Here is a 25033-nt window from a genome sequence, read left to right on the forward strand (position 1 = left end):
GCCTGGCCTTCGGGTGCTTTGGGAAATAGGCTGAACCCCTTCCTCTCTGTGGCAGGCCCTCAAATATTGGAAGACTGCTATCATGTCTCCCCTGGTCCTTCTCTTCACTAGATTAGCCGTGCCCAGTTCCTGCAACCCTTCATCGTATGTTTTGCTGTTCTCTGCACTCTGCACTCTTTCTAGAGTCTCAACATCTTTTCTATACTGTGGTGACCAAAACTGGATGCAGTACTCTAGGTGTTGTCTTACTAGGGCTTTATAGAGTGGTATTAGTACTTCCCTTGGTCTTGATTGCATCCCTCTGTTAATGCAATTTAGGATTGCGTTGGCTTTTTTGGCTGCTTCCGCACACTGTTGGCTCTTATATAACTGGTTGTTCACTAAGACTCCTAGATCCCTCTCACGGTTACTGCTACTTAGCCCGGTTTCACCCAATCTATCTATATGTCTACTTTTGGTTTTTCTTGCCTAAGTGTAAGACTTTACTTTTCTCTACATTGAATTTCATTTTGTTAGATAGGGCCCAGTGATCAAGTCTGTCAAGATGTGGGCTCAAAAACTCTGTGGGACTCTTACCTTCTCACCTTCCCTGTTCCCTGGAATACAACTGAAGTTTTTTAGGCCACCAAAGAGAACTACTCCATCCAAACAGCTAAATCCTAGAATTCCTTTGGAGTGTTTGACCCTCTCTACTCAATCTGTGGCTTCTCTTGCTTCAGAGAACAAGCATTTTCTGTACCGGCAATCTAAATAATTAAAGTTGTTACTTTGTACTTTTGCCACGTTATGCTTTTTGTTGGATCTTTTGCATTGGGTTTTTTTTTTTTTGTAAATGTCCTTAGGATTGCCTTGTTTTTGTTTGTTTGTTTGTTGTTGTTTGGTCTTGGAAGCACAAAAGTCGCACTGATTTTTAAAAAGTTGTGAGCTGCAACTGAAGATATAGAACAGAAATCTTTTTCTAAAGAAGTGGCTTGTGGAGGTAGGGATTGGAAAGGAGCTTGGAAATTTGCTCGCAAGCCTTAATTAAAGAAGGCTCATTCCAGATGGTGGAGATAGTTATGTTGTAAACTTTTGCAAAGCTTTCTTTTTCTCTGCCTGGATCCTTTTTGAGATTGCTAGATATGAACGACATGCAACTGGATAATTTATTTTAATGGCTTTATTGCCATTAAATCTTCATCATTAAAAATCATCACAGATCCTGTTGGATCAGAGGGTTTGGCAACCACAGACAAAATGCTAATGTCGGAGTGTCTCCTTCTCAGTTCCTGGCAACGTGTCCTTGGGGGAATCTCCCAAGGACTCCTTGCCAACCCTGAAGCTGGCTTGGCTGAAGTCATCTTGGAGCCTCAGTGCTGTCACACTAGAGCTGAGGGATAGGGAAGGGGGATTAGAAATAATTGGGGCTGAGTAGTCAAAACAAAATACTTTCTCTTGGGAACCAAGGACGTTTTCACACCTTGCCGGAGGAAGGAGGAGTGATGTCAACCGACCAGTGGATGCTGCTTTGATTGGGCCATGTGACTGATTGTTTGGAATTGGAGGGGAAAGCTTTCACTTTTAATTAGGTGAAAACCGTGGGACCCTTCAGAGCTGGTTTTCACCATATATGTGCTAATATGATTTCCAATCGAGCTATTCTTTGAGGAATCTGCCTGCCTCAGAATTTTGCTTGCAATGGATATGTCAGGGTTCCAAATAGTATCCAAAATTAAATCAGAGTCCAAGGCAAAGTATTGCTCAAAGGTCCAATTTATTAAGGGAGCCATGCTGGCACATCTGGGAAAACCCGAATCTGAAAATTTCCCGGTTTTCTCCACCTAGTTGAAAGTTCAAAATCTTGCCCCCATACCCACAAGTCCATCACATGGTCCAATCTCCCACTGTCATGCTGGCAGTTCTACCCAACCAGTTCCGGTCAGGTGCAGAGGTGCAAAGACAAAGGATGACCTTGATTTTCTAGAAAGAATTTTGTTATGGCTACGTATCATCTAACTCCATACAATCCCCCCTCCCATTTTCCCACAATAGAAAATGCATAGTAGAATAATAGAAAATATGGCAGGCCAAAGATCCAAAAGAAAAGATGGCTGCAGGCCTGACAGGATCTAATACCGGTACTTGGAACCCTGATATTCCTCCAGTTTCCTCCAATTTTCATCATCCAACAGATTTTCGATGTTTTGGACGTCCAACACGCTTTTTCACGTGTTGGAGCTACCTTGAAAGATCTCAGCATGTCTCAAGTCAGAAGTTGCTTCATTCATTGATCTGATGTAACTCTCCAGCAAATGATTTCCCCCATTTCCTGGGGGATTAATGGTATGACTAATGGTATGTGAGAATGACCTTGGGGGACAGGGCAAAGAGACACAGTCAAAAGAGCAATCAGATAAGCAACAACTTAGCCCGCGGCAGGAATGTGGACAGGGCAAGTTTAGAAGAGACCCTCTCAATTTTCTTGGGCTGTAGAAAGGACGAGGGGAGACACCTGCAAAATCCTGATAATGTAATCTCAAAATATATGGGGTCCTAAGATTGTAAATAAAGTTATTAAATCTTACAATAAAGCAGAATAAGCTCAGCTGTGCATGTTTCCTATCTGTAAGGTGACCAACCGTCCTCCTTTAGGGAGGACAGTCCTCCTTTTGTAAGTTCTGTCCTCCCTCGAAAAGTGTCCTCCTACATGTCCTCCTTTTCGATATTTGAAGGCTAATCTGTTGCACGTTATGTGACGTATTTTATTAAACAGTTTTTAATGGTGTTTTTTTACTTCATCGCAAGTATATTGAACAGATATTGAATCTTGTGTTGAATCTTTATCTAAAGAAATGCTAGATATTAAAATAGACGACAATTATCTCTTAGAAGAAATTAGAAGACTGAATGTATATTTAAATTCTGAAAAATTAATACAATGGGGAAATCAACATGTTGAAATTGATAAAAGATGGGTGGATATTTTCAGCCATTTCAAAAATGAACATATTCCATGTGAACATTTATTTATACTTGTTCAATTTAGTTGTGCTGCCCTGGAACTAATGCAGCAGTTGAAAGAGTTTTTTTCAATTGCCAATGATTTTTCGACAAGTGAGAAATCACGATTGAATGTTGGTACTCTAGCTGCAGCACTTGCCGTAAAATTCAATATGAAGGATATTTCTTGTTCAGATATTTCCAATATATTGTTAGAAGATGATACATTGACAAAAAATATTAATTCAATGGAAAAGTACTCATTTAAATAATAATTAACAGGCATGTAAGCATAATTACAATATAAAATGTTGCAAATGTTTTTATTATGCATATATCATATTTTAGTGTATTATTGTTGCAATGAATAAAATATTTCTTTTATTTACGAGATGTTTTTTCCAATTTATTTGTCCTCCTTTTCATTGTAGAAAAGTTGGTCACCTTAGCATTTTGGACAATAGAACGTGTTTTGTCCTCCTTTTCATTGTAAAAAAGTTGGTCACCTTACTATCTGGTCCACCTTGCAAAGCTGACCCATTGAAATCTTAAGATGGACCATGATTCCCTGACTTACATCACAACTCTCAACAGCTCCTCTCTCAGTTTCTAGCCCTGCAGCCATTTCTCTCTGGCTAGTCTGCAAAATGACTCAGAGGTTGCTGTGAAATAAAGGGAAGTTTCTTTTGCAGGGAATTCTGGCCAGTTTTCCTGGCCTAGATCCGGCCTCTTTGTCTCTAGTGCTCCCTTGCTAATCCAGATGTTCTTTTCTAATGGGGGAAGAAATGACCCTTCGGTCCTAGGCTGAATTTACAACCTGCGGTCTGTGTTGTGGCTTGCTGTTTGGAACAAGAATCCCAGAAGTTTGGCATTTAATATATTGCTTCCTTTGGGACAACCCCTTGTACCAAGCAATGATACAAATGTGAGACTCCTAATTAGAATGTCAACCATTATTGGCTTGCTTGTTGCGTGTAGGGTGGAAGGCAGCAAAACCCTTATGGAAACAAACTCTTCTGTACGGAGTCTATATGGAGCAGAAGGTCCCTTGTGATGGGACTCATGAATTAAGTCTACCTTGCTGGAATTTCCAATGTCTTTTTGTCACATAGACTGCAAAGCAGGGGTGCGTTGCTGCTGGCATTACTGCCGATTCAGTGCACGTGCAATTTTACGCGCATATCCATTTGCCCATAAATGCAATTACAATTGTTCTGCGCATGTGCAGAACTGAAAAACAAGATGGCGCCACCCAAGGAACCGGTTCGGGGGCGTGGCAGATCTGGGCCGCCAAACCACTACCGGTTCAGCCGAACCAATCTGAACTGGTAGGAACCCACCACTGCTGCAAAGGCAGAAATAGTGTGCTCTCTCTCTCTCTCTCTCTCTCTCCCTCCCTCCCTCCCTCCCTCCCTCCCTCTCTCTCTCTCTCTCTCCCCCTCCCTCTCTTTCTCTCTTCCTCTTTCTCTCTCTCCCTCTCTTTCTCTCTCTCTCTTTCTCTCTCTCTCCCCCTCCCTCTCTTTCTCTCTCCCTCCCTCTTTCTTTCCCACCCTCTCGCTCTGTCTCCCTCCTTCCCTCCCCCTCTTTCTCTCTCTCCCTCCCTCTTCCTCTCCCACCCTCTCTCTTCCTCCTCCTCCCTCTCCCACCCTCTGTCCCTCTCTCTGTCTCTCCCTCCCTCTCTGCAGAAAACCAGGCTCAGCCTGACATTTAAACATTGATGGCTAAGCAATTAACCCTTGTTAATTTGTTGTTTCTTACGGAAGAATCAGCCATTTATAAAGCCTGAATAAATTCATGGCTCTCCCTTTGCCTCCTGAGTGCTTTAATTACAGAGGTTTTTCTTGTTTGAAAATTTCAGCAAAATGAACAAAGCCACATTCCTCACAAACGAGGCATCTTGTGCTCCAGAAAAGAAAAATAATAATAATAAAGAAGGCAGCTGTTGAAGGAGCTCCCATAGAAGGTTGTAGCAACTGCACATTCTTGAGAGGAGTTGCACAATAGATCCACATCCTGTTGTCTTACTGATTTACAGCCTAAAATGGAGCTAAACATACGGTTAATATCAGGTGTCAGATTCCTGTTGAAGTATATCATGATGTCTGCTCTATGACTTCTGAGAACTATAGAACATGTGCGTTTTGCAATAAATCTCTGAGATGATCCCTTGATTGAAGTAAAACCACATCTAAGAAACGGGAGAGACTTTGAAAGAAATTCCCCTTTCCTTTGTCGGTCTGTGAGTTGCCTTCGTACACCTTCTTAGGCCTTGCCCACGGCTTGATTGCGCTGAATGGCAAATTCTTTGTAGAGGAAAGGAGGATAAAATTGTCCATTTCACCTTTAATGTGAATACATTTTGGCTGCAGCTTTCCTCACAGGGGCTACCTTAAAAGGAATACCCTTCACCTTTGAACGAAGGGCGGTGTTGTCTCATTTTGAAAATGTTCAGTCAATAAGGAAACGTTACCAACCGAACAAAGAAAATCTCAATGGGAAAAAAAGGTGTTTGATTACATAGGTTCTATGTCATAGAGTATTTTAATACTTCAGCTCTTCATTTAATATTTTCTTCCTTCCTTTGCAACCATAATTTGTATTTAAAGTGCCCCCCAGGTGTTTTTTTCAAAAAGCAACTGGACTTTCTTTGCTTTCCCTGAAGACGTTTTGCTTCTCGTCCAAGAAGCTTCTTCAAGAACTGATAAGAAGCGAAACGTCTTCCAAAGGAAAGCAAAAACCCCAGTTGCCTTTTGAAAAAGCACCCTTGAGACAACCGTGGCCTGGATGACTGAGAATCACCATAGACAACTTGTGTTTGAAGCAATGAGCTAATGTTAAAAGCACTTACAAATTCGCATTTCTCACTTGGAGCGAAGTGAGAGAGTAGCCTGCTTTACAGGTTTGAAAATAACATTTTTATTTGTTGTAGGAAATAACTGCAGGGTTTAAGGAGCCGAGAACATGGGCAGGGTGCCATGGCAAGGCTGCAGCAGAAAAAATATATATGTATATATACAGGAAACAGACTATGTTTCGTTTGAATTGCTAGGTGGGAGAGGGTTCCGACGTGCTTAAAGAGGAGCATTTGGGGAGGGGATAGACCCCCCCCTGGGGATCTTAAAACAGCAACTTAGCCAGATGTTTAAAAGCTATTTGCACCCCCCTGAGGCATGTGGCACCTTATGTTGAAAATAGCAGGTGTCTGAAAAGTATTTTCATCTCACTTTGCAGAGAGAGTCAATGTAGTTTTATGAAAGGTATGGCTGTTTTAAAGCCTATCCAAGGGTAATTTGATGATCAGTGTCTCCTTCTCCTTTTGCTGAGTGGAGAAAAAGTTCTTGGAAGTCCCTGGAGGCTTCTCTTAATGGAAGGCAATGGCCATCAGCCCAGCCTGTTGCAGTTTAGCTCATTGGCAATCAAGTCAACGCCTTTGCCCCCCCCCTCCCCAGATGCCATGTTTTCTATGCCACATTTCGGCTATTCAAAGATCTTCAGATATTCCATGAATGAAAGACTCCAGTCTCATGTTTCAGAAATGTCCTGCGTGAGGTTGGTTGGAATGAGGGATGAATGAATGGCTCAGAAGATTAACAAGAGTCTCAGAATCCCCAATCAGCAATGGGGACAGGTGAAGCACCCTCGAAGGCAGAAGTCGGCAACCCACAGCTCTGGAGCCGCATGTGGCTCTTTCATCCCTCTGCTGCGGCTTCCTGTCACCGGTCAGCTCCACAATTGATAGGCCTTTCAGTTAGGACAGATAGAGGAAAAAGGACGCCGAGCTAGGAGGAGACTCTATGGTGGGAGAACCAGACTTCCGGTCAGCAGAAAAAAAAGGACACTACGCTAGGAGACTCTGTGGTTGGAACCGGACTTCCGGTCAACTCCAGAATTGAACACGGGACTTGTGGTTACATCATTTGTAGCTCTGAGTGTTTAAGGTTGCCGACCCCTGCTCGAAGGGGACAGATGATGACTTTCTAACTATTGCAATATTAAGGGTCATGGTGGCGCAGTGGTTAGAATGTAGTATTGCAGGCTGATTCTGCTGACTACCAGCTGTTCGATCCTCACCAGTTGACTCAGTCTTCCATCCTTCTGAGGTCAGTAAAATGAGGACCCAGATTGTTGGTGACAATGTGATGACTCTGTAAAGCACTGTGAAGTGGTATATAAGTCTAGAGTGCTACCACTATTGCTATATGCTGACAGTGGGCGGTTCCTTGTGTGATTAATTATTATTCTTCCAATTTCTTGCCCAGGTTGTTTACATCACTCCTGGAGATCTGTATTCTGCTTAACCTGTGACCTATTCTCAGCCCATTTTCCTTCTGGATCAAAATGTCTTCTTTTGAATCCTCCCCTTCCCTTCTTTTGCATCATGCCCACTGCCCTTTCCAGAAACCCTCCATCTTTCCAAAAATCCTCATGCTGATTGCACGAAAGCTGAATTTCTGCCGCCAGGACAGAACAGTCTCCTGGAATTGAGACTGCTTCTCCTTGGGGGTCTCCAAGGGTTTGGGGAGGATCGATGGGGGGGGGCATGTAGGAAGTTAGCACCCACCCCTCTCCTAGAAGAATGAAATATTTTAAGAAATGCTAAAAGGGCAGCATATTTCCCCTAAAAGGGAAGCAGAAACTCAACCCCCTTTGTCAATGGGCCATTAAGGTCTGAGCCAGTCTATTCTACATAACCTACCTCCTTCAGGCAGAGCCATAACAGGAATCCCAAAGCCCTTTCATTACATCATCACCCAGCAAGGCTCAACCAAGCTTGGGACTCAGGACAGCCTACAGAGTTGCCCCTGCCATGGCCCCATGGGAGTCTGGCAACCAATCAGAATACAAGTTCAAATTCAAAAGCCCAGAGAGGGCATAAAATCCAGGCACTCTCAGCATCTCTTCCCTTTTTTGCCCAGGACCTCAAACCATGTGATCCTGCCTTCCATTAAACCATCTTTCCAAACAGCCACCATGTTCCCAGTGTCTTTCTCCCCACTTGGAACTGAACCCAGGTGGACATTTTTTCCAACAGGCTTTTCAACATTTCCTTTTTACAGGAGCATATTTGTAGCTCAAGGTTGAAATGAAGGGACCTGGGTCGTTTTCCTGGAGACATTTCACTACCCAAGCATTATCAATGCTAGTCCTAACATCCTAGCATTGATGGTGCTACCTAGGTTGGGTAATGAAATGTCTGCAAGAAAACAACTAAGCTGAGAAAGCACCAAGGACCTCTCATTTCCTTTTTGCCCAGCACACAGAGAAGAATAGAATAGAATAACAGAGTTGGAAGGGACCTTGGAGGTCTTCTAGTCCAACCCCCTGCCTAGGCAGGAAACCCTATACCATTTCAGACAAATGGCTATCCAACATCTTCTTAAAAACTTCCAGTGTTGGAGCATTCACAACTTCTGGAGGTAAATTGTTCCACTGATTAATTGTTCTAACTGTCAGGAGATTTCTCCTCAGTTCTAAGTTGCTTCTCTCCTTGATTACTTTTCACCCATTGCTTCTTGTCTTGCCCTCAGATGCTTTGGAGAATAGCTTGATTCCCTCTTGAGATATTGGAAGACTACTATCATGTCTCCCCTAGTCCTTTTTTTCATTAAACTAGACATACCCAGTTCCTGCAACCGTTCTTCATATGTTTTAGCCTCCAGAATATTACAGGAGCAAGAGAATCTTGCAGGAGTTTCCTGAAGAGGCCAATACCCAGAGTGAAGCTCTGGATGACGGTTAGCTTTGGAAATGGATTCCTTAAGCTCTGTAGGAGGTTGTAGGCATAATAATAGCTTTGGGCTTGTTAATCCTATAGCTGGTATGTAGGTAATGTACATAGCAACTAGCAGAGGGCAATTTGATCTCTTGATCACAGAAACACGCCTGAGAAAGTGAAATGCCCAACTTGTTTGGCTCATCTCAGCCATGCTTGGCGGCAAAGTGGGGGAAACGAAGTCGGTTTTGCTCTGTGGCCCTGATCAAAGGGGAGGCGTGTTCGAATCTTGCCAGCTTACTCAGAACAAAACCCCTTCCTGAGCTGAATGACCAAACCAAATAGAAAGTTTTTTTTTTTAATGTAATTGTTGGAAGGAAAATCCATCTGGTTCAATTCCAGCTGGGAGAAAAGATGCTGGAAAGAACATGGAGGCTGGAGGCTGATTGGAAAGAAAGTCCATTTATTGGTGAACAGAACCAGCAGTTTTTGTGGTTTTGGGTCAGCTGAATAATTAGATAGATGAGTGCCAGGATTTTTATACCAGAAGTGCTGTTGGGTGTGTGTGTGTTGCGCAACAAAGGAACTTGTTTTCTGAAATGGTGTTGAGCAATATTGTGGCTAATGGCTTTCATCCTGTGCTGGATCTTGGGTGAGGGGCTGTTGTACTATTCCTACCATTCTGTTTTTGTTAGCGGTCAAACTTTGCTGTAACGAGTTTCAAAACATCCTTGAATGGATTTCTGCCTGCAGCATTTGCTTTGCTTATGAGCAGAGCCATCTAGATAGTTGGCCTCCCCTTTCATTAAGCTCTTTATCTCCTTAAGTGCTGGCATCTGCTGTGAGCTATTAAGAAAGTCTTAGGGACTGCTTTCTGCCTCTAAAAACACGTTTCTCCATTTCTCCTTTAGGGAAATACAATATTCTGCCTTTTTTAAAAAAACATTTCCCAAAATATTTCATTCTTCGGGGGAGCAGAGGACTTCCCACATAATGAAAATAACAGAAGGATGACTGAGTTTGGCTTGGGAGAGAAACACATCCTTTATTTTAGGACAATTATATTTCTGAGCAAAAAGAAAGAGAAGCTTTTTGTTACCAAATTGCTTTGGTGCGATATTCACTTTCCTAAATCTAAAGAGTCCCTTTGCTCATTCAGTTCCTGCTTGATTTATGGCCTCACCTGCTGATGTTAGGGTTTTAATGTCTTTCCCAGAGGCTATTTCTTGACAAGAAAGGTGCTTGATTTGGCTCTGTGATATTTTAGTGTAATAGTGCACCTACAAACTTTCCTTCGGTTGTGCTTAGTAGTTGCGGCCTTCTATTTTCCATAGACTTCACAGCATTTCCCCTCAGTGAAAATAAATTAAATCCAAATCCGTGGAAAGTTCCAAGCATGCATTCCCTTCAATATATTTAAATTCTTTTTTATTTATGAAGTAAGATTAGGAAATCATTGAGGGTGATATGTGAGGGATAAGTCCCAATCTTCTTCTTTTTTTACTCCCAAAATAGCAAGAATACAGGAGAAGGGACAGATAACAGTTTCTTTCCCCGTGCTTAAACCACAAGATTTGCTGAAAACCTTTCTCCCATTTAATTAATCAATTAACTAATTAATTTTTATGGCCACCCAACTCAACCAAGTGACTCTGGGCAGCTTGCAGTTCTAAAATCATGATCATTCATTCGTTTTATGGGAAGCCCAGATGCTTTGATTCTACTGGAGAATTCAATGTTCCCATTTTAAAGTCCCAATGAAGGTCAGAAAAAGCTTTATTCTGATTTATTGGGTTTATTGTGAGCGAATCTTGATCCTGCCTTGGATATGTTATGTATGGAAGAATAGAGAGGCTCAAAATGTCAACACAATCAGTGCTTCATAGGAATCTTATATATTTAGTGCAGGGGTGGGATTCAACCCACTTAACAACCGGTTCGCTGAAAATATGAGTGTGCATGCCATTCCCCGGCTCCAGCCTTGCCATGGAACTGCCACCTGCTTGCCGCCCACCTTGGTCGGGTTGGGGAATGCACCATTCCCTGGCTCCAGCCTTGCCTCAGGCCGCTGGCTGCATGCCGCCGCACCCCTCTGGCCTCAAACTACTGGACGGTCCCTTGCCGAGGCTCAGTCGCTCGCGGAGACACTTCACATGGTCTCCGGGTCACCAGCTGCTTTTCTCCGCTGCTGCTCTTGCTGGGAGAGAGTGCGTCTCCTGTGCAATTTAGCAGCTGTGAGCCGCTGCTTTCCTCTTAAATCCCATCCAGAAAGTGTGCAGCACAGAGAGGCAGCATTCAACATGGCTGCTGCTTCTCTGTGCTGCCCGCTTTCCGGATGGGACATAGAGAAAAGCGGCGGCTACCTGCTAAATTGCACAAGAGACGCTCTCTCTCTCCCAGTAAGAGCAGCAGCAGAGAGAAGCAGCTGCTGCCCCGGAGAGCAGAGATGGAGTGGAGCAGACCCTGAAAGTCTGCTTGGTCAATTCTCACCACGTGTCGGAAGCCGTGCATGTGCGGAAACTGTGCATGTGCGAAAACCGTGCACACATGCATGCATACGCACACACATTTTCAACGAACCGGTTGTTAAGTGGATTGAATCCCACCGCTGCCCGAACCATCTGAATCCTACCCCTGATTTAGTGCCAGATAATTTTAAAGAATGAATGCAAGCAACCACATTATTTGACTCTATCTGCAGCTGAATTGGAGCATGTCTTTCTCTCAAGGGCATCCATGGTGCTTTGATAGGGAGGAGAAGGGACCATTGCAGTTTCTTGGCCTCAGCTGACGTCACTGGGAAACCATCTCTGGAACCAAATGCCCCAAGTGAATTGTTTCCTTCCTTCATGTGGTGCCACCCCCTCCTCAAGCATCTCATTGGGACAACGAAGGTTTCCAGAAATGCAGAATCTGTAACCGCAGCTGTGGATTGGTTCCCGTGGCAAAAAACCTTCCAAAATACATCACGTAGTTGAAAATGACTCAGGTTTGCGGAAAATGTGGTGGTTAGTCTGGGATACCAGACTTCAAACACGCGAGAGATTTTATCTGACACAAGAATTCTACAGTTGCTACCAGACATAGTTTCTCCATAGGTTGATTAAATATTTTCCACAAGTGTTCATTTAGGTATCGTTTCTAGTTCTTCCCCCGTGTGAAGTCTGCAGAGTCAGCAAAGCAAAGCCATAAGAAACGGGATGGATAATATGTGTGGGTACAAGCATAATTTTTTATTTGTATTTTTGCCACATAGGATACACCTCCAATTATACGTGGGGTGTGTATTGGAGGTAATGACTCTTTGAGAGCTGTACGCAATGAAATTTCATTTTAATGCAGGCCGATTAGTGTACATGAAAAGTGACAAAAGGGATACAGCTGCTCAGTGGCTAAGACGCTGAGCTTGTCGCTCAGAAGGTCGGCAGTTCAGTGGTTTGAATCCCTAGCGCCGCATAATGGAGTGAGCTCCCGTTACTTGTCCCAGCTTCTGCCAACCTAGCAGTTCGAAAGCATGTAAAAATGCAAGTAGAAAAATAGGGACCACCTTTGGTGGGAAGGTCACAGCGTTCCATGCGCCTTTGGCATTTAGTCATGCCGGTCATATGACCACGGAAATGTCTTCAGACAGTGCTGGCTCTTCAGCTTTGAAACAGAGATGAGCACTGCACCCTAAACACGGGAACAACTAGCACATATGTGCGAGGGGAGCTTTTACCTTTACCTAAAGTGACATTTAGGGAAGAGGAATGTTGTTCAACATGGGCTGATTTGCACCAGGATATATTAAAGTGTAATAGGATGTTTAGCTTAAGGCAGGGGTGTCCAAACTTGGGAACTTTAAGACTTGTGGACTTCAACTCCCAGAATTCCCCAGGCTGGGGAATTCTGGGAGTTGAAGTCCACAAGTCTTAAAGTTCCCAAGTTTGGACACCCCTGCCTTAAGGTATTAAAACCAGCCTTAAAAATTAGCATTGGACCTGAAACAGATCATTGTGTTTTATCTAAAGCATAGCTACCCTGTTTTCCGGAAATAAGACCTCCTTGGATAATAAGCCCAATTGGGCTTTTGAGGTCATTCACTAAAATAAGCCCTTCCCTGAAAATAAGCCTTCCCCCCAAAATAAGCCCTACCTGAAAATATTGCAACAAAGCAGCGGCCATGAGGTGACCACGCTCGCCACCTCCTGCACCTCAAAAATAATAAGACCTCCCCAAAAATAAGGGCAAGTGCTTATTTTGGGGGTCAAAAGAAAATAAGACCCTGTCTTATTTTCAGGGAAACACGGTAAACATCTCCCATTAATGTTACGTATGAAAGCAACTATGTGTTATTGGAAGAAATGTCCACCTGGGTTCAGTTCCAAGTGGGGAAAAAGACACTGGAAACAATGGTGGCTGGTTGGAAAGATGGTGGACAGGATCACGTGACTTGAAGATGTTGGGTGAAGAAAAGAAAAGGGAAGAGATGCTGAGAGTGCCTGAGCTTTATACCCTCTCTGGGCTTTTGAATTTGAGCTTGTATTCTGATTGGTTGTCAGACGCCCATGGGGCCATGGCAGAGGCAACTCTGTAGGCTGTTCTGAGTCCCAGGCTTGGTTGCCTGAAGGAGGTAGATGTTTGTTATCTATAATAGACTGGCTCAGGCCTTAATGGCCCATTGACAAAGGTGGGACGTGGGGGGGGCTGAATTTCTGCCTCCCTTTTAGGGGAAATATTCTGCCCTTTTAATATTTCCTAAAATATCTCATTTTCCTAGGAGAGGGGTGGGTGCTAACTTCCTACAGTGTCTTTGGAAGAACTTTTTGAGTTGGCTTAAGTGCAGTGTGTAGCCCAGCTATTTTAAGAGTTGGTGCTGGCAAGGCGGGATCTCCAGTCCCTCCCTCGAGATAATTTATTGATTCAGGATAGCGAGAAGACACCTTCAGATCCGGAGCCCCCGAGGCTCTTGAGAACATGGTCCGTCTTTGCTCTGTGATGTTATGTCTGTAGTAAAGTCTTTCAACCCAGCCAGGCAGGGTCGGTTAGTCTCCTCAGAGCTGAATTATTGGATGAGGTTTTGGAAACTTTTGCAGAAAGTTTGGGTGCAACCCATTCTTGGTCAAGTTACGTCTGGGAAAACCCAGATTAGAATCAAGTTTGCAGACTGCTCAGTCTTGATACGTGTTCTGAACTAGGCTTCCCCAAAAATCACGAAACAGATTCCTGGTCCCAACAAAACCCCTTTTATTAGATGAATGTGAATTCCTCTCATTGACATTCAGCAAAGGCCTGTTAAACAGTCTTTCAAAGGTGAATTTATGACCACAGACCTTATCCAGCTTGGAAAGCTGCCACGTAAATATTTTCCAAATGAGGTGCTGTGCAAGGAAAGACTGGGCACAGGGTCTCTGAGATTCACGGACAGATCTTCACACTCCTGAAATGAAGGAATGAATGAATGAATGAATGAATTGTTTCCTGCGAAAGTCCACTCCCCTTTTGTTCCTCTTTTATTTCCCATGGGAGGGACCATTCACCATCTACCTGTGGCCTTACTCCCAAGTTGACCCTGATTTCTGAGCTGTTCTTTTCTTCTGGCAGTTCTGCGCATGCACGGAACAGGCTCCAGCTGTTCGTCTGCCTCACTGATGTCTGCTTCCGAAGGCAGCTGATAACTGTCAATAGCTCTGGCCCCATCTCTGCCTCTGTCACAGAGCCCTCATCAGAGCCTTCCTCAGACTCCAGGAGTGGCCCATGTTCTTCCTCAACCTCCTCACTGTCCGAATCTGCTGCCAGCTCTGCTGGTCACTGGCGGGCCACAACAATAAGCACACTTGAGCCGGGAGATGAGTAAGCCTTAACTTCTGACAGACTCTGGAAAGGAATTGGCTCAGATGATGAAGATTGAATTGGCTTAATTTTTGCAGAAACAGCTTCCTTTGATCCTGCAACCTTGGTCTTTCTCTGGGCAATTTTAACAGGATGGCCCATGATAAGAAGCCTTCGTAGCTTTGACCTCTTGGTCGCAGTCTTGTGAAACAGAAGCTTAAAATCAAGAGTTCAGCTCAACTCATTTGAGCCAACTTGGTCAATACCACATTGCAGAAATATTTCAGAAAGGCTCTTTTAATTACAGCCATTGAAAAATTGAGGTTGGAACCCACTGGGGAGAGAAAAGGTAAATAAATGCAAAATTCAATTACATGGGTAAAGCTTTTGTTTTGGGCACCAGTTTCGTGGGACTCTTTCGGTTCACATTTGTAAAGAAATGAGCCACACCCGGATTCAGCCAGCTGGTAAGCAAAGATTATTTTGCTTTGATCAGACTAGAAATCATTGAATTTAATAGTCAATTATTTTCTATTGTCAACATGTATTAGACATGAGGTGTCTAATGCGGCCTTCCCACCCAATAACCCCAACGCTCTGAGCTATGACTCTTAACTCCAGCCAGCCTCTTTGGAAATTGGAGAGGGTCAAACATTGGAAAGGTCTTTCAAACAAACAAACAAATAGAAATAAAATATTAGCTGTTAAATAGCGATAACACTTAAATTATATGCCACTTCACACTGCTTTTCAATCCTCTAAGCGAGAATAGAAAAGACCATGTGCCTGCGGTTTCAAATTAAGAAGCAGTAAAAGATCAAATCATTTCCTCCTCTTTTGGTAAGAATATAGGAATTCCACATTATTAACCATTAAAGACAGTCAATGGTTTGCATGGCCAAGATGTTTCAATAGCCACACTGTTTCTTGGATGGTTTCTCTATAAATCTATGGGGTTGGAAGCTCCATTGAGGATAATTTATCCTTCGTGAGTTGTATGCAAGTTCATTGTATGTTTGGGCCTTGGTTTGACCGTGATTTTGTTTTCTGACAATGCCCCCGGGATTAGAGAACCATAGCTGCTCCATCAGACATCACAGAGACTTTTGATCTCAAACTGGTTGACACCAAAATTCTCTCAAGGTCAAGATTGGATATGAATTCTGCAGGAGTTGGGTTGTTCTTCCACTTTGGATTTCCTCTGAGCACTTATAACAGCATCATACCCTTCATGAGGTCATGGTTGAAAAGAAGATGTTTCCTGCTCTACAAAGAAGTGTAGATGCGCCCTCTTGAAAGTTACCCATTGATATGTCTAATTTTCCTATGCTTATTATTATCATCTTTTATTCATTAAACATGAAACGTAGTCAAGTGAACATTTAAAGATCTGTCACAAATACCACTGACTGGTGCTAGTGGTTGATATGGGTTGCTGCCAGCATCCTAGGTATCAACCAAGTATCTTCTTAAAATATATGATGTTCTTAGTAGCACGGTTTTTTGCAGTTCCGCTGGTGTTATTGCAGGAAGCTGCAATTTCTTGATGTGTTTTGTAAAATTCTTGGACATGGTACCAAGTGCCCCGATTACAATGGGTATCACTGTTACATGCTTCATCCATAGCCGTGTAGTTTCGATGGCCAGATCGTGATATTTCATGATTTTTTCCAGTTCTTTTTCTTCGACTCTGGCATCGCCTGGTACAGCGATATCAATAAACTGTACGCTTCGAACCTCTACAACTGTGATATCTGGCGTGTTGTGTTCCAAATGATGATCCGTCTGTATTCGAAAGCCCACAAGATCTTCACCTTCTCATCATTGTTATTATTGTTATTAAATAACAAATTATTATATGTCTGTTTTTCCCATGAGATTGCTGAACAAAACTCCACATTGGTAACAGGAAGGGCATCCGGCCATTAAATGCTCTGCTAGCTCCATTCAGTTGCCCAGACTCCTCCTGCAAGGGATTGTGGGGTTTTTAAAAGAGGATGATGATGGCTCATTATTGTTATGTTTTCCTTTATAGGCGGTTACTGGGAAAAGTTTCGGAAGCAAGGGTTTTCGCGCTGCTTTAGAAAATGGGATCCTTCTCTGCGAGTAAGTATTTTGAACCAGAAAAGGCCAGGAGTTTTGTGTGAAAAGCCCCTACTGTTGAACTACCATAGTTTTCGGAGTATAAGACGCACTGGAGTATAAGACGCACCAAGGTTTTGAAGAGGCAAATTTTAAAAAAAGTTTTTGCACTCTGCAGACCTCCCCAAAATGGCCCGTTTTTGCAAAAACGGGCCCATTTCTTGTCCAAAAAAAAAAAGGCATGTATAGCCTTTGGGAGGCTTGTAGAATGCTCCTGGGAGTGGAGGGGGGGGGGGGCAAAATTGAAGAAAAAACAGCCCGTTTTTTGCTCATTTCTGCCCTCCCCAATCCCCATGAGCTCTCTGAAAGCTTCCTAGAGGCTATGCACGGCCATTTTGGTGAAGGGGGCGGGGTTTTGGGAGGCAGAAAAATGCTGTATTCAGTGTATAAGATGCACCCAGATTTTCAGCCTCTTTTTTGAGGGAAAAAGGTGCGTCTTATACTCCAAAAATATGGTAATACTATTGTCAATTCTTCTGAAGCTGCAGAAGCAATTCTGCCTTCATGACGGCGAGACTTTCCATGGTTGTTTCGGTGTATTATAAATAGATTTATACTCTATTGTATATGGCTATATTGAAAAAAAAATCAATTTAGCTTAGGTGGCTAAAGTATTTGCCCCCAAGTATTTCTGCCTAGCCAATAGGTCAGAGAGAGTCAATGCACACTCTGAGTGCCATCAATGAAATACAGGAAGTCGTTCACGTACAACAAATCATTTAGTGACATTGAAAAAAAAAATCACAATTTTTCACATTTATGAGCATTGCAGCATCCCCCATGGTCACATGCTCAAAATTCAGATACTTGGCAACTGACTCATATTTATGACGGTTGCCGCGTCAGGGACCATGTGATCCCTTTTTGCAACTTTCTGCAGTGATTCACTTGACAACTGTGGCAAGAACTGTAAAATTCACTTAACAAGTGTCTCACTTAGCGACAGGAATTTTGGGCTCAATTGTGGTCACAAGACTACCTGTAGAATGACCCGAGGAACAAAGACGAATCAGAATATTATAAGATCTGGGATAAATTTTATCGATGGTTGGAACAGAAAAGGAAAGACCCAAAATAAGCAATGATGAAGATTTATAGAATGGAGATTAGAATTATGTATGTAATCTTAACAGTGAAAATGTGCAAGACAAGAACAAAGCAACATGGATGGAAATACAATATCCTTATATTTGTAAATGCTGTGTAGTCCAATTGTAAATAAGCATGGTGGTTAGAATATTTAACTTTATATTCTAGTATGTGTGGCAAAGGCATTGCCCGGACAGTTATACTGTGTCCAATATTTTAGTTTGTGTTTAATAAAAAAAACTTTTCAATCAAAAAAAGGAAGCAAAGATTCATTTAACAACCGTGTTCCTAACTTAACACTTGCAATGATTCCCTTAACAACGGTGGCAAGAAAAGTCGTAAAATGGGGCAAAACTCACTTAACCACGGTCTTGCTTAGCCACAGACACTTGGAGCTCAATTGTGGTCATAAGTAAGGACTACCCATGTTGTCACCCTATTGTAGGGCCTAAGAATGTGCTTTTTGCAATGTTATGCCCCAAGTAATGTTGTGTGGGAAATGGTTAAAAATGCGGTGGTTCTCCCAGGCTTTGGGATAGGGTGGTTGGGGAGTTGCTATGATTTGGGGTTTTTGTTGGGAGTGTATAATCTTCTGGTTGTTTGTGACTTTTTCTAAATACAGTACGTTGTGGCTGTCTTTTAATTGTAAGCTGTCCAGATTGGTTAAGGAGTCAGGCGGTCTCGAAATTGAATTAAATTAGCAAACTTATTTGAAGAGGAAACAGTGAAAGGAAAAAAAAAAACCTTTGGGGTGGGAAGGGGAACGTGGAAGGGAGCCCAACTGGACCCCCTAAAAGTGGCCATATTTTTTCCCCCTGGATTTCGTACTTCAGGGGTCGGCAACTTTAAACACTCAAAGAGCCATTTGGACCCTTTTCCCACAGAAAAGAAAACACCAGGAGCCACAAAACGCTTCACATTCCTGATTATTTCTTGAGCCGACACAAAACTAGCATATGTAGTTGAATTACCATAATTTTCAGAGGATAAGATGTGCCTTTTTCCCTCAAAAAAGAGGGTGAAAATCTGGGTGCAACTTATACACTGAATAGAGCTTTTTTGGCCTCCCGAAACCCTGCCCCCTTTGCAAAAATGGTTGTGCATAGCCTTTAGGAGGCTTCCAGAGGGCTGTTTTTTGCTCATTTTTGCCCGCCCAGGCCCCAGGAGCACTCTTATAAGCCTCCTAAAGGCTATGCATGCCCTTTTGGGACAAAAAACGGTCCCACTTTTCGCAAAAAATGGGCTGTTTTGGGAGGTCTGCAGAGTGCAAAAACTTTTTTTTCAAATTTGCCTCTTCAAAATCTTGGTGCGTCTTATACTCCGAAAAATATGGTAAATGTTCTGTTTTCTTCTGAAAGTTTTCTTTTCTTGGATGTAGCCATGGTTGGCCTACTGGGGGTCGAAAAGCTCAATAAATTGCATACCTGCAGGTGTCACTCCTTGGCGGTTGTGACGCATATTTTGAGTGACAAGAGAGCCGCAGCAGAGAGATGAAAGACCCACATGTGGCTCCAGAGCCGTAGGTTGCTGACCCCTGCCCTACTGGGTTTTTGGACTGGCTGATCCAGATTACTGCAATATGAAGTGTCATTTTTAAGCATCCTTTAGACAACCTTGCTACCTTTAAAAACAATCTGCCCTGTGTCATGTTTGGCAACGCTATTTTGGTAAAAAATAAAACCACCCTGCTTTCAGAAACTCCGCAACCAGGAAACTGGAGTCTTGTTTTTGTTTTTGTTTGTTTTGGTTTGGTTTTGGTTTTGACAAACTCTCTTGCTAATGAAATTGTGATTCAGACAATCCTTCTCATATCTTCTAAGGCTGCATAAATGTCTCTCAGTCCAAGTTTCCTCCCTCCTTTTATCAATTTTCTCCTTTTGGGACAAGTGGGGATCTCCTTTGAACCTTTGAGTGTATCGATAGAACGCAGGGCAGTTTAAAAAAATAAGCAACTTCAAAAGCACGAACCATTCCTTCTGAGAGTCTTCCAGCTTTCCATTCTTCATCATCATCATCATCATCATCATCATCATCATCATCATCATCATCATTTTTTCCACGAATCCTGGGTCCACTTTTTGGATCAACAAATGCCATCTTGTATGCCCAAATGCAGCATCCGGGTCCAATTGGACATTTTTCATGTCTGCATTTATTGTATCTCACCATTTTTGCTTGGGCCTTCCATAGGGGCACTTGCCATCTACATTAAAGTGAAGGTGATGTACGGAACAGTTACAGTAACAGAGTTGGAAGGGACCTTGGAAGTAATCTAGTCCAACCCCCTGCTCGCGCAGGAGACCTGTACTAGAGATTCAAATCGCTAACCTGCCAAGCTTTCTGATCGACGAGATCAATGTCTTAGCCACTGAGCCACCTGTAGCCATATCACTGTAGGTGTTTCTCCCACATTTTTTTTTCTGATATTGCCGTGGTGCCCCTTTGCTCCCTAACTGAAGTTTTTTGAAAACTGAACTTCTCCAAACTAAACTTCCAACTTCTTGTTTATGTATTTATTTATTTTCTATAGCCACCCATCTCAAACAAGTGACTCTGGGCAGAGAACAATGCTGAATAATTAACTCAATTACAATATGGTACAAAAAGGGATAGGATAGGGTAGGGAGAGGGAGAGGGAGAGGGAAAAGAAGGGAAAGGAAGAGAAGAGAATATAGAATAGAAAATAGAATAGAATTCAATTGTTAATTGGCCAAATGTGATTACACACACAAGGAGTTTATCCAGTGCATAAGCTCTCATTGTACATACAAACATACAGGGCAGAGGTGGAATTCAGCAGGTTCTGACCAGTTCTGAGAACCGGTAGTGGGAATTTTGAGTAGTTCGAAGAACTGGTAAATACCACCTCTGATTGGCCCCGCCCCATCTATTCTCTGCCTCCCGAGTCGCAGCTGATTGGGTGGAAATGGAGATTTTGCAGTAACCTTCCCCTACCATGTCAACCAAGCCACGCCCACCAAGCCATGCCTTGCCCACCAAGCCACCCCCACAGAACTGGTAGCAAAAAAAAAAAAAAAAAAAATTGAATCCCACCACTGATACAGGGTGCATACAAACATAAGCTCTCAGTCTACATACAAACCACAAAGTGATAAATCCTAAATCATAAAGAGACAATCATAAATCATAAAAGACAAACAAATGGCTAAATTGTAAGAAACCAATAGGACAAGGTAATAAGATAGATGAGAAGGATAATAGCAGCGCAGCCCTACTACATGCATAAATATCCTTAGGCTAAAAGTAAATATATAGATGCCAAAAATAAATATTATAAAGCAACTGAGAGAAAATGTTCTTAGGTGATAATATAGCCCAGAAATGGCGCCCTGCGTACGTTTGGGACCTCAAACCTGGACACAGAACCAAATCATCAAGGCCTTACAAGCGACCAATAGGCTGAAGGCCATCCTTATCTCCAAAGAGAGAACAATAGGCCAATGAGGCATGTCTCCTCGGCTTTTACCAAAGGCCCTAATTTTAACAATGTTAAAGTAGCTTTTATTGTTTCTGGCAAGCAATGAAATGTGAGAATATACAATGTTTGGCAGATGGAGATCTCCTTCTGGAACTTCATTTTATGCTAACGAACACCCACTTGGAAGCAAAATGTATTCTGATTTGGATGCCACCCTTTAAAATGAAATGTTAAAGAAGGAACGGGGGAAGAAGGAAAGAACAAGCTTTCTGAGAAGATGCATTACAGAATACCCCAGAGGTCTTCTAGTCCAACCCGCTGCTCAAGCAGGAGGCCCTATACCTGTGATGGCGAACCTATGGCACGCATACCACAGGTGGCACACGGAGCCAAATTTGCTGGCACGTGAGCAGTCAGCTCCCCAGTTGATTTTCAGCCTTCCGGAGGGCTGGGGGAGGCTGTTTTCGCCCTCCCCAGGCTTCAGGAAAGCCTCCGAAGCCTATGGAGGGCAAAAAATGGGTCCAGCAGGCCAACTGGAAGTTCAGAAACGATCCATTTCTGGCTTCCAGAGGGCCACTGGAGGAGGCTGTTTTTGCCCTCCCCAGGCTTCAGGAAAGCCTCTGGAGCCTGAAGAGGGTGAAAACTCCCTCCTACACAGTGGTGTTGTACACATATGCGTAAGGGGTCACACATGTATGTGCAGGTGGGTGGGGCGCATTGGATTGTGGGTGTAGGTGCACGCGCACAATTTTGGCACATCTTTACAAAAAGGTTCGCCCTCACTGCTCTATACCTTTCTGGACAAATGGCCCTCCAATCTCTTCTTCAAAAATCCAGTGATGGGGAACTCAAAACATCTGAATCAAAATGTTCCTAAATTCTGGATTTTAATATTCTTGGTTGCTTTCCATTCAGTTGTGTCAGATTCCCAGACGTGTCTGCCTGGACATGTCCCTGCACTTTTCTTGGCAAAAGTTTTCAGCAAGCCTTGGCCATGGCCTCCTGACTTTGGAATGATTTCAATCTATTTTTATTACATGAAGAAGAAGAAGAAAAGAAAAGTCGAGCATGGTTTGCTTTGTTCTTCTTTGATGGGGGACCTTAGCTTTACAGCTTTTCCAAGACAAGAAACAATGGATGGAAACTAATCAAGGAGAGGAGCAACCTGGAATTAAGGAGAAACCTCCTAACAGTGAGAACAATTCACCATGGAAACAGCTTGCCTTCAGAGGTTGTGGGTGCTTCACATCACTGGAGGTTTTTAAAGAAGAGACTGGGCAGCCACTTCTCTGAAATGGTATAGGGTCTCCTGCTCAAGCAGAGGGTTGGACTGGAAGACCACCAGTGTCCCTTCCAACTTTATTCTGATTGTATTGATGATCTTAGCACCACTTAGTCACTGCTGAGCTATCAAAGAAAACCAGTTGTCCCCTTACCTTGCATTGTATAGAAGAACATATACTTAAGGGATCATTGTTCTTGGGTACCATGGGATTGAAGGTGATGGTGTAGGTTTTCTTGCCTAAGCAAAGGGTTGGACTAGAAGACCTCCAAGGTCCCTTCTAACTCTATTATTCTATTCTATTCTATTCTATCTATTCTACTCTACTCTACTCTAATTCACTTCTAGTTGATTGCAGTGCTTTGGACAATGAATCAACAGGCAGTTCTTCAGCCTTGCTTAAAGCAGAGCATCCTAGTTCCCTCTCCTGTTCTTTTTTAAAAATATTTTTTTATTTTTAATTTTCAAAACAAGCACAACACATCCTTCTTTACATACTGTAGAAAGTGCATCAGTTAACAAACATAATTCATATTAACTCAAGTATTTTAACTCAGATATTTATACATGTTACCATCATCATACTTCCATTTTCATTTGACTATAATTGTTTAAATATCCTTCATCATAAAATATACCAAGATTTAATATATAACCACATACTGGCATTTCATTTACTATTTCTAAAATCCTCCAATAATACTGAGTCCTTATGTCCTATTCTAGCTAAACATCCATAATATTTAATAACAACATTTTCTAATCCTCCTTTCCAAATCACTGTTTACAATTTACATCCAGTTTTCTTATGTTATACCCATACCTATATATACATTGTTATCATTATCCCTCCTTTATTTAACTATATCCTGTATCATAACATTTTCCCCTAATAATCAAGACTTAACTGTATCTAATTTAGTTGTTTTTTTATTAACCTTTAGATATAATCCAAAAGGATTTCTAATCTCCCTTTCATGGGTACCATTCAATATTCATATCCAATTATCATAACACTACACATTGTATCTATTATTATCATTATCAATTATTTATATCTATTACTAAATTTCACTAAGTTTAACTAGTTTTAAATTATACTCTTCCATCTATCAACCTGTATCTTTTCAGTAGCAAAACAGTCTCATATCTTCTGCCATTTGTGGTGTCAGTTCTCTAATCATCTCTGTGTGCACTCAACTTTGTATGGACTCCTCTTAGCAACTCTTTGCTTGTAAAATCTCTCATGTAATTTTGATGCCCTTCTTCTGTTTTCTTAATCAGCTTATCTTTGATTGTCGGTGGTGTTATCAATGATATTGCTAATAAAATTTCTCTCTTTATAGATCAGGGACTTTGCGATGTCCCTGAGATCAGCAAGATGTATTCTTCCTGGTCACCGTGTCTGTGGGCAGTTTAGGTCCGTTTGGACCAACCAGTGGCAAAAGTATTGATGGCAATCTCAGAGCATTGAGATCGCACATCGTCTCGTTGCGACATTGGCTCCTCCCCCCTCTCCTGTTCTTAATGTCAGTGGAGCTGATTCATATCTGCTCTTTACTTGACAGTGGGAAATAAATCATCACCAAGAAATGTTCCATCTAATAGAAATGATCTCCAGTAGACCAGCCGTAATTAGTCTCCGGTCATTAAATAAAAGTGTTTATCCATAATTATCAGCAGATCAGGAGTCAAAAATGGACGGACTTGGATCTCAATAAAATCGATTTTTAGGAGGCCTCTTCAAAGCCAGTCTTGTGTGAATCTGGCCACTGATGGTTTATCCTGAGGATTTTTGAAACTCTGAGTCAAACTAGGGAATAAATTGGTTTGAGGCACCCTGGAATAAAGACTTCCTTAGCTTTTCTGCTCTTCACACTGTGAGATCTTAACTCACACCGCAGTTGATTGTGTCCTGTTTTTCAGAAAGAACTGATAAGACTAATAACTTTCCGGTATTATAAAGAGAAATTGCATCTTTAAGCTAGCAGCCATCTAATTGCGCTCCAAGAATCTCAAGGAGTTTTATCAGAAATTTATTCCACAACAAAAGAGGATTAAAAAGATTTTGGATTGTTGATTCATATATAGCGATACTGAGACCAACCCAAGATTTGGCAAGAGTTTAAGTTGAAATCTTTTGCTTAAACAGGGCAGAGTTTCCTTGAAGGCAAAGAAAATTAAATAACAATAGCAATATTTTAGATAGCCAACTACGTGAAGCCTTCATTTAGCATCTTTTATTAATATAGTTTATTTCCCAATGCTTAAATATATTTTGATTTAATATAAATATCTAGCAGGTATCTAATTATGCAAAAGCTGAATCAAACAATAATGATTCTACCTAATCTATGTGTGTGTGTGTGTGTGTGTGTGTGTGTGTGTGTGTGTACACTATATAGTGCAGTAGTTTTAATGTCTATGTTTAGAATTTAAAAATAAATTTTTGATTAACTCTCTCTCTTTCACTTTTTTAATAGTCTAATTAACAAGATTAAACCTGGCATCATTAAAAAGATCAACCGTCTGTCAACACCAATAGCTGGACTGGTAGGTAGTAAAACTATATTTTTTG

At 42.1% G+C, this 25033-nt stretch overlaps 1 protein-coding gene across 3 annotated transcripts in view; it reads left to right on the forward strand.

The window, feature by feature from the left end:
- LMO7 (LIM domain 7) overlaps positions 1-25033 on the forward strand; it is a 181085-nt gene that overhangs the window by 43256 nt on the left and 112796 nt on the right. For all 3 annotated transcript variants that reach the window (XM_081949423.1, XM_081949421.1, XM_081949422.1), the window contains exons 2-3: positions 16539-16609; positions 24939-25008. In XM_081949423.1, the coding sequence (XP_081805549.1) occupies positions 16539-16609; positions 24939-25008 (141 nt within the window). The remainder of the gene's footprint in view (positions 1-16538; positions 16610-24938; positions 25009-25033) is intronic.

Source organism: Natrix helvetica, assembly GCF_964273705.1.
Source record: "Natrix helvetica genome assembly, chromosome: 3".
Classification (NCBI taxonomy): domain Eukaryota; kingdom Metazoa; phylum Chordata; class Lepidosauria; order Squamata; family Natricidae; genus Natrix; species Natrix helvetica.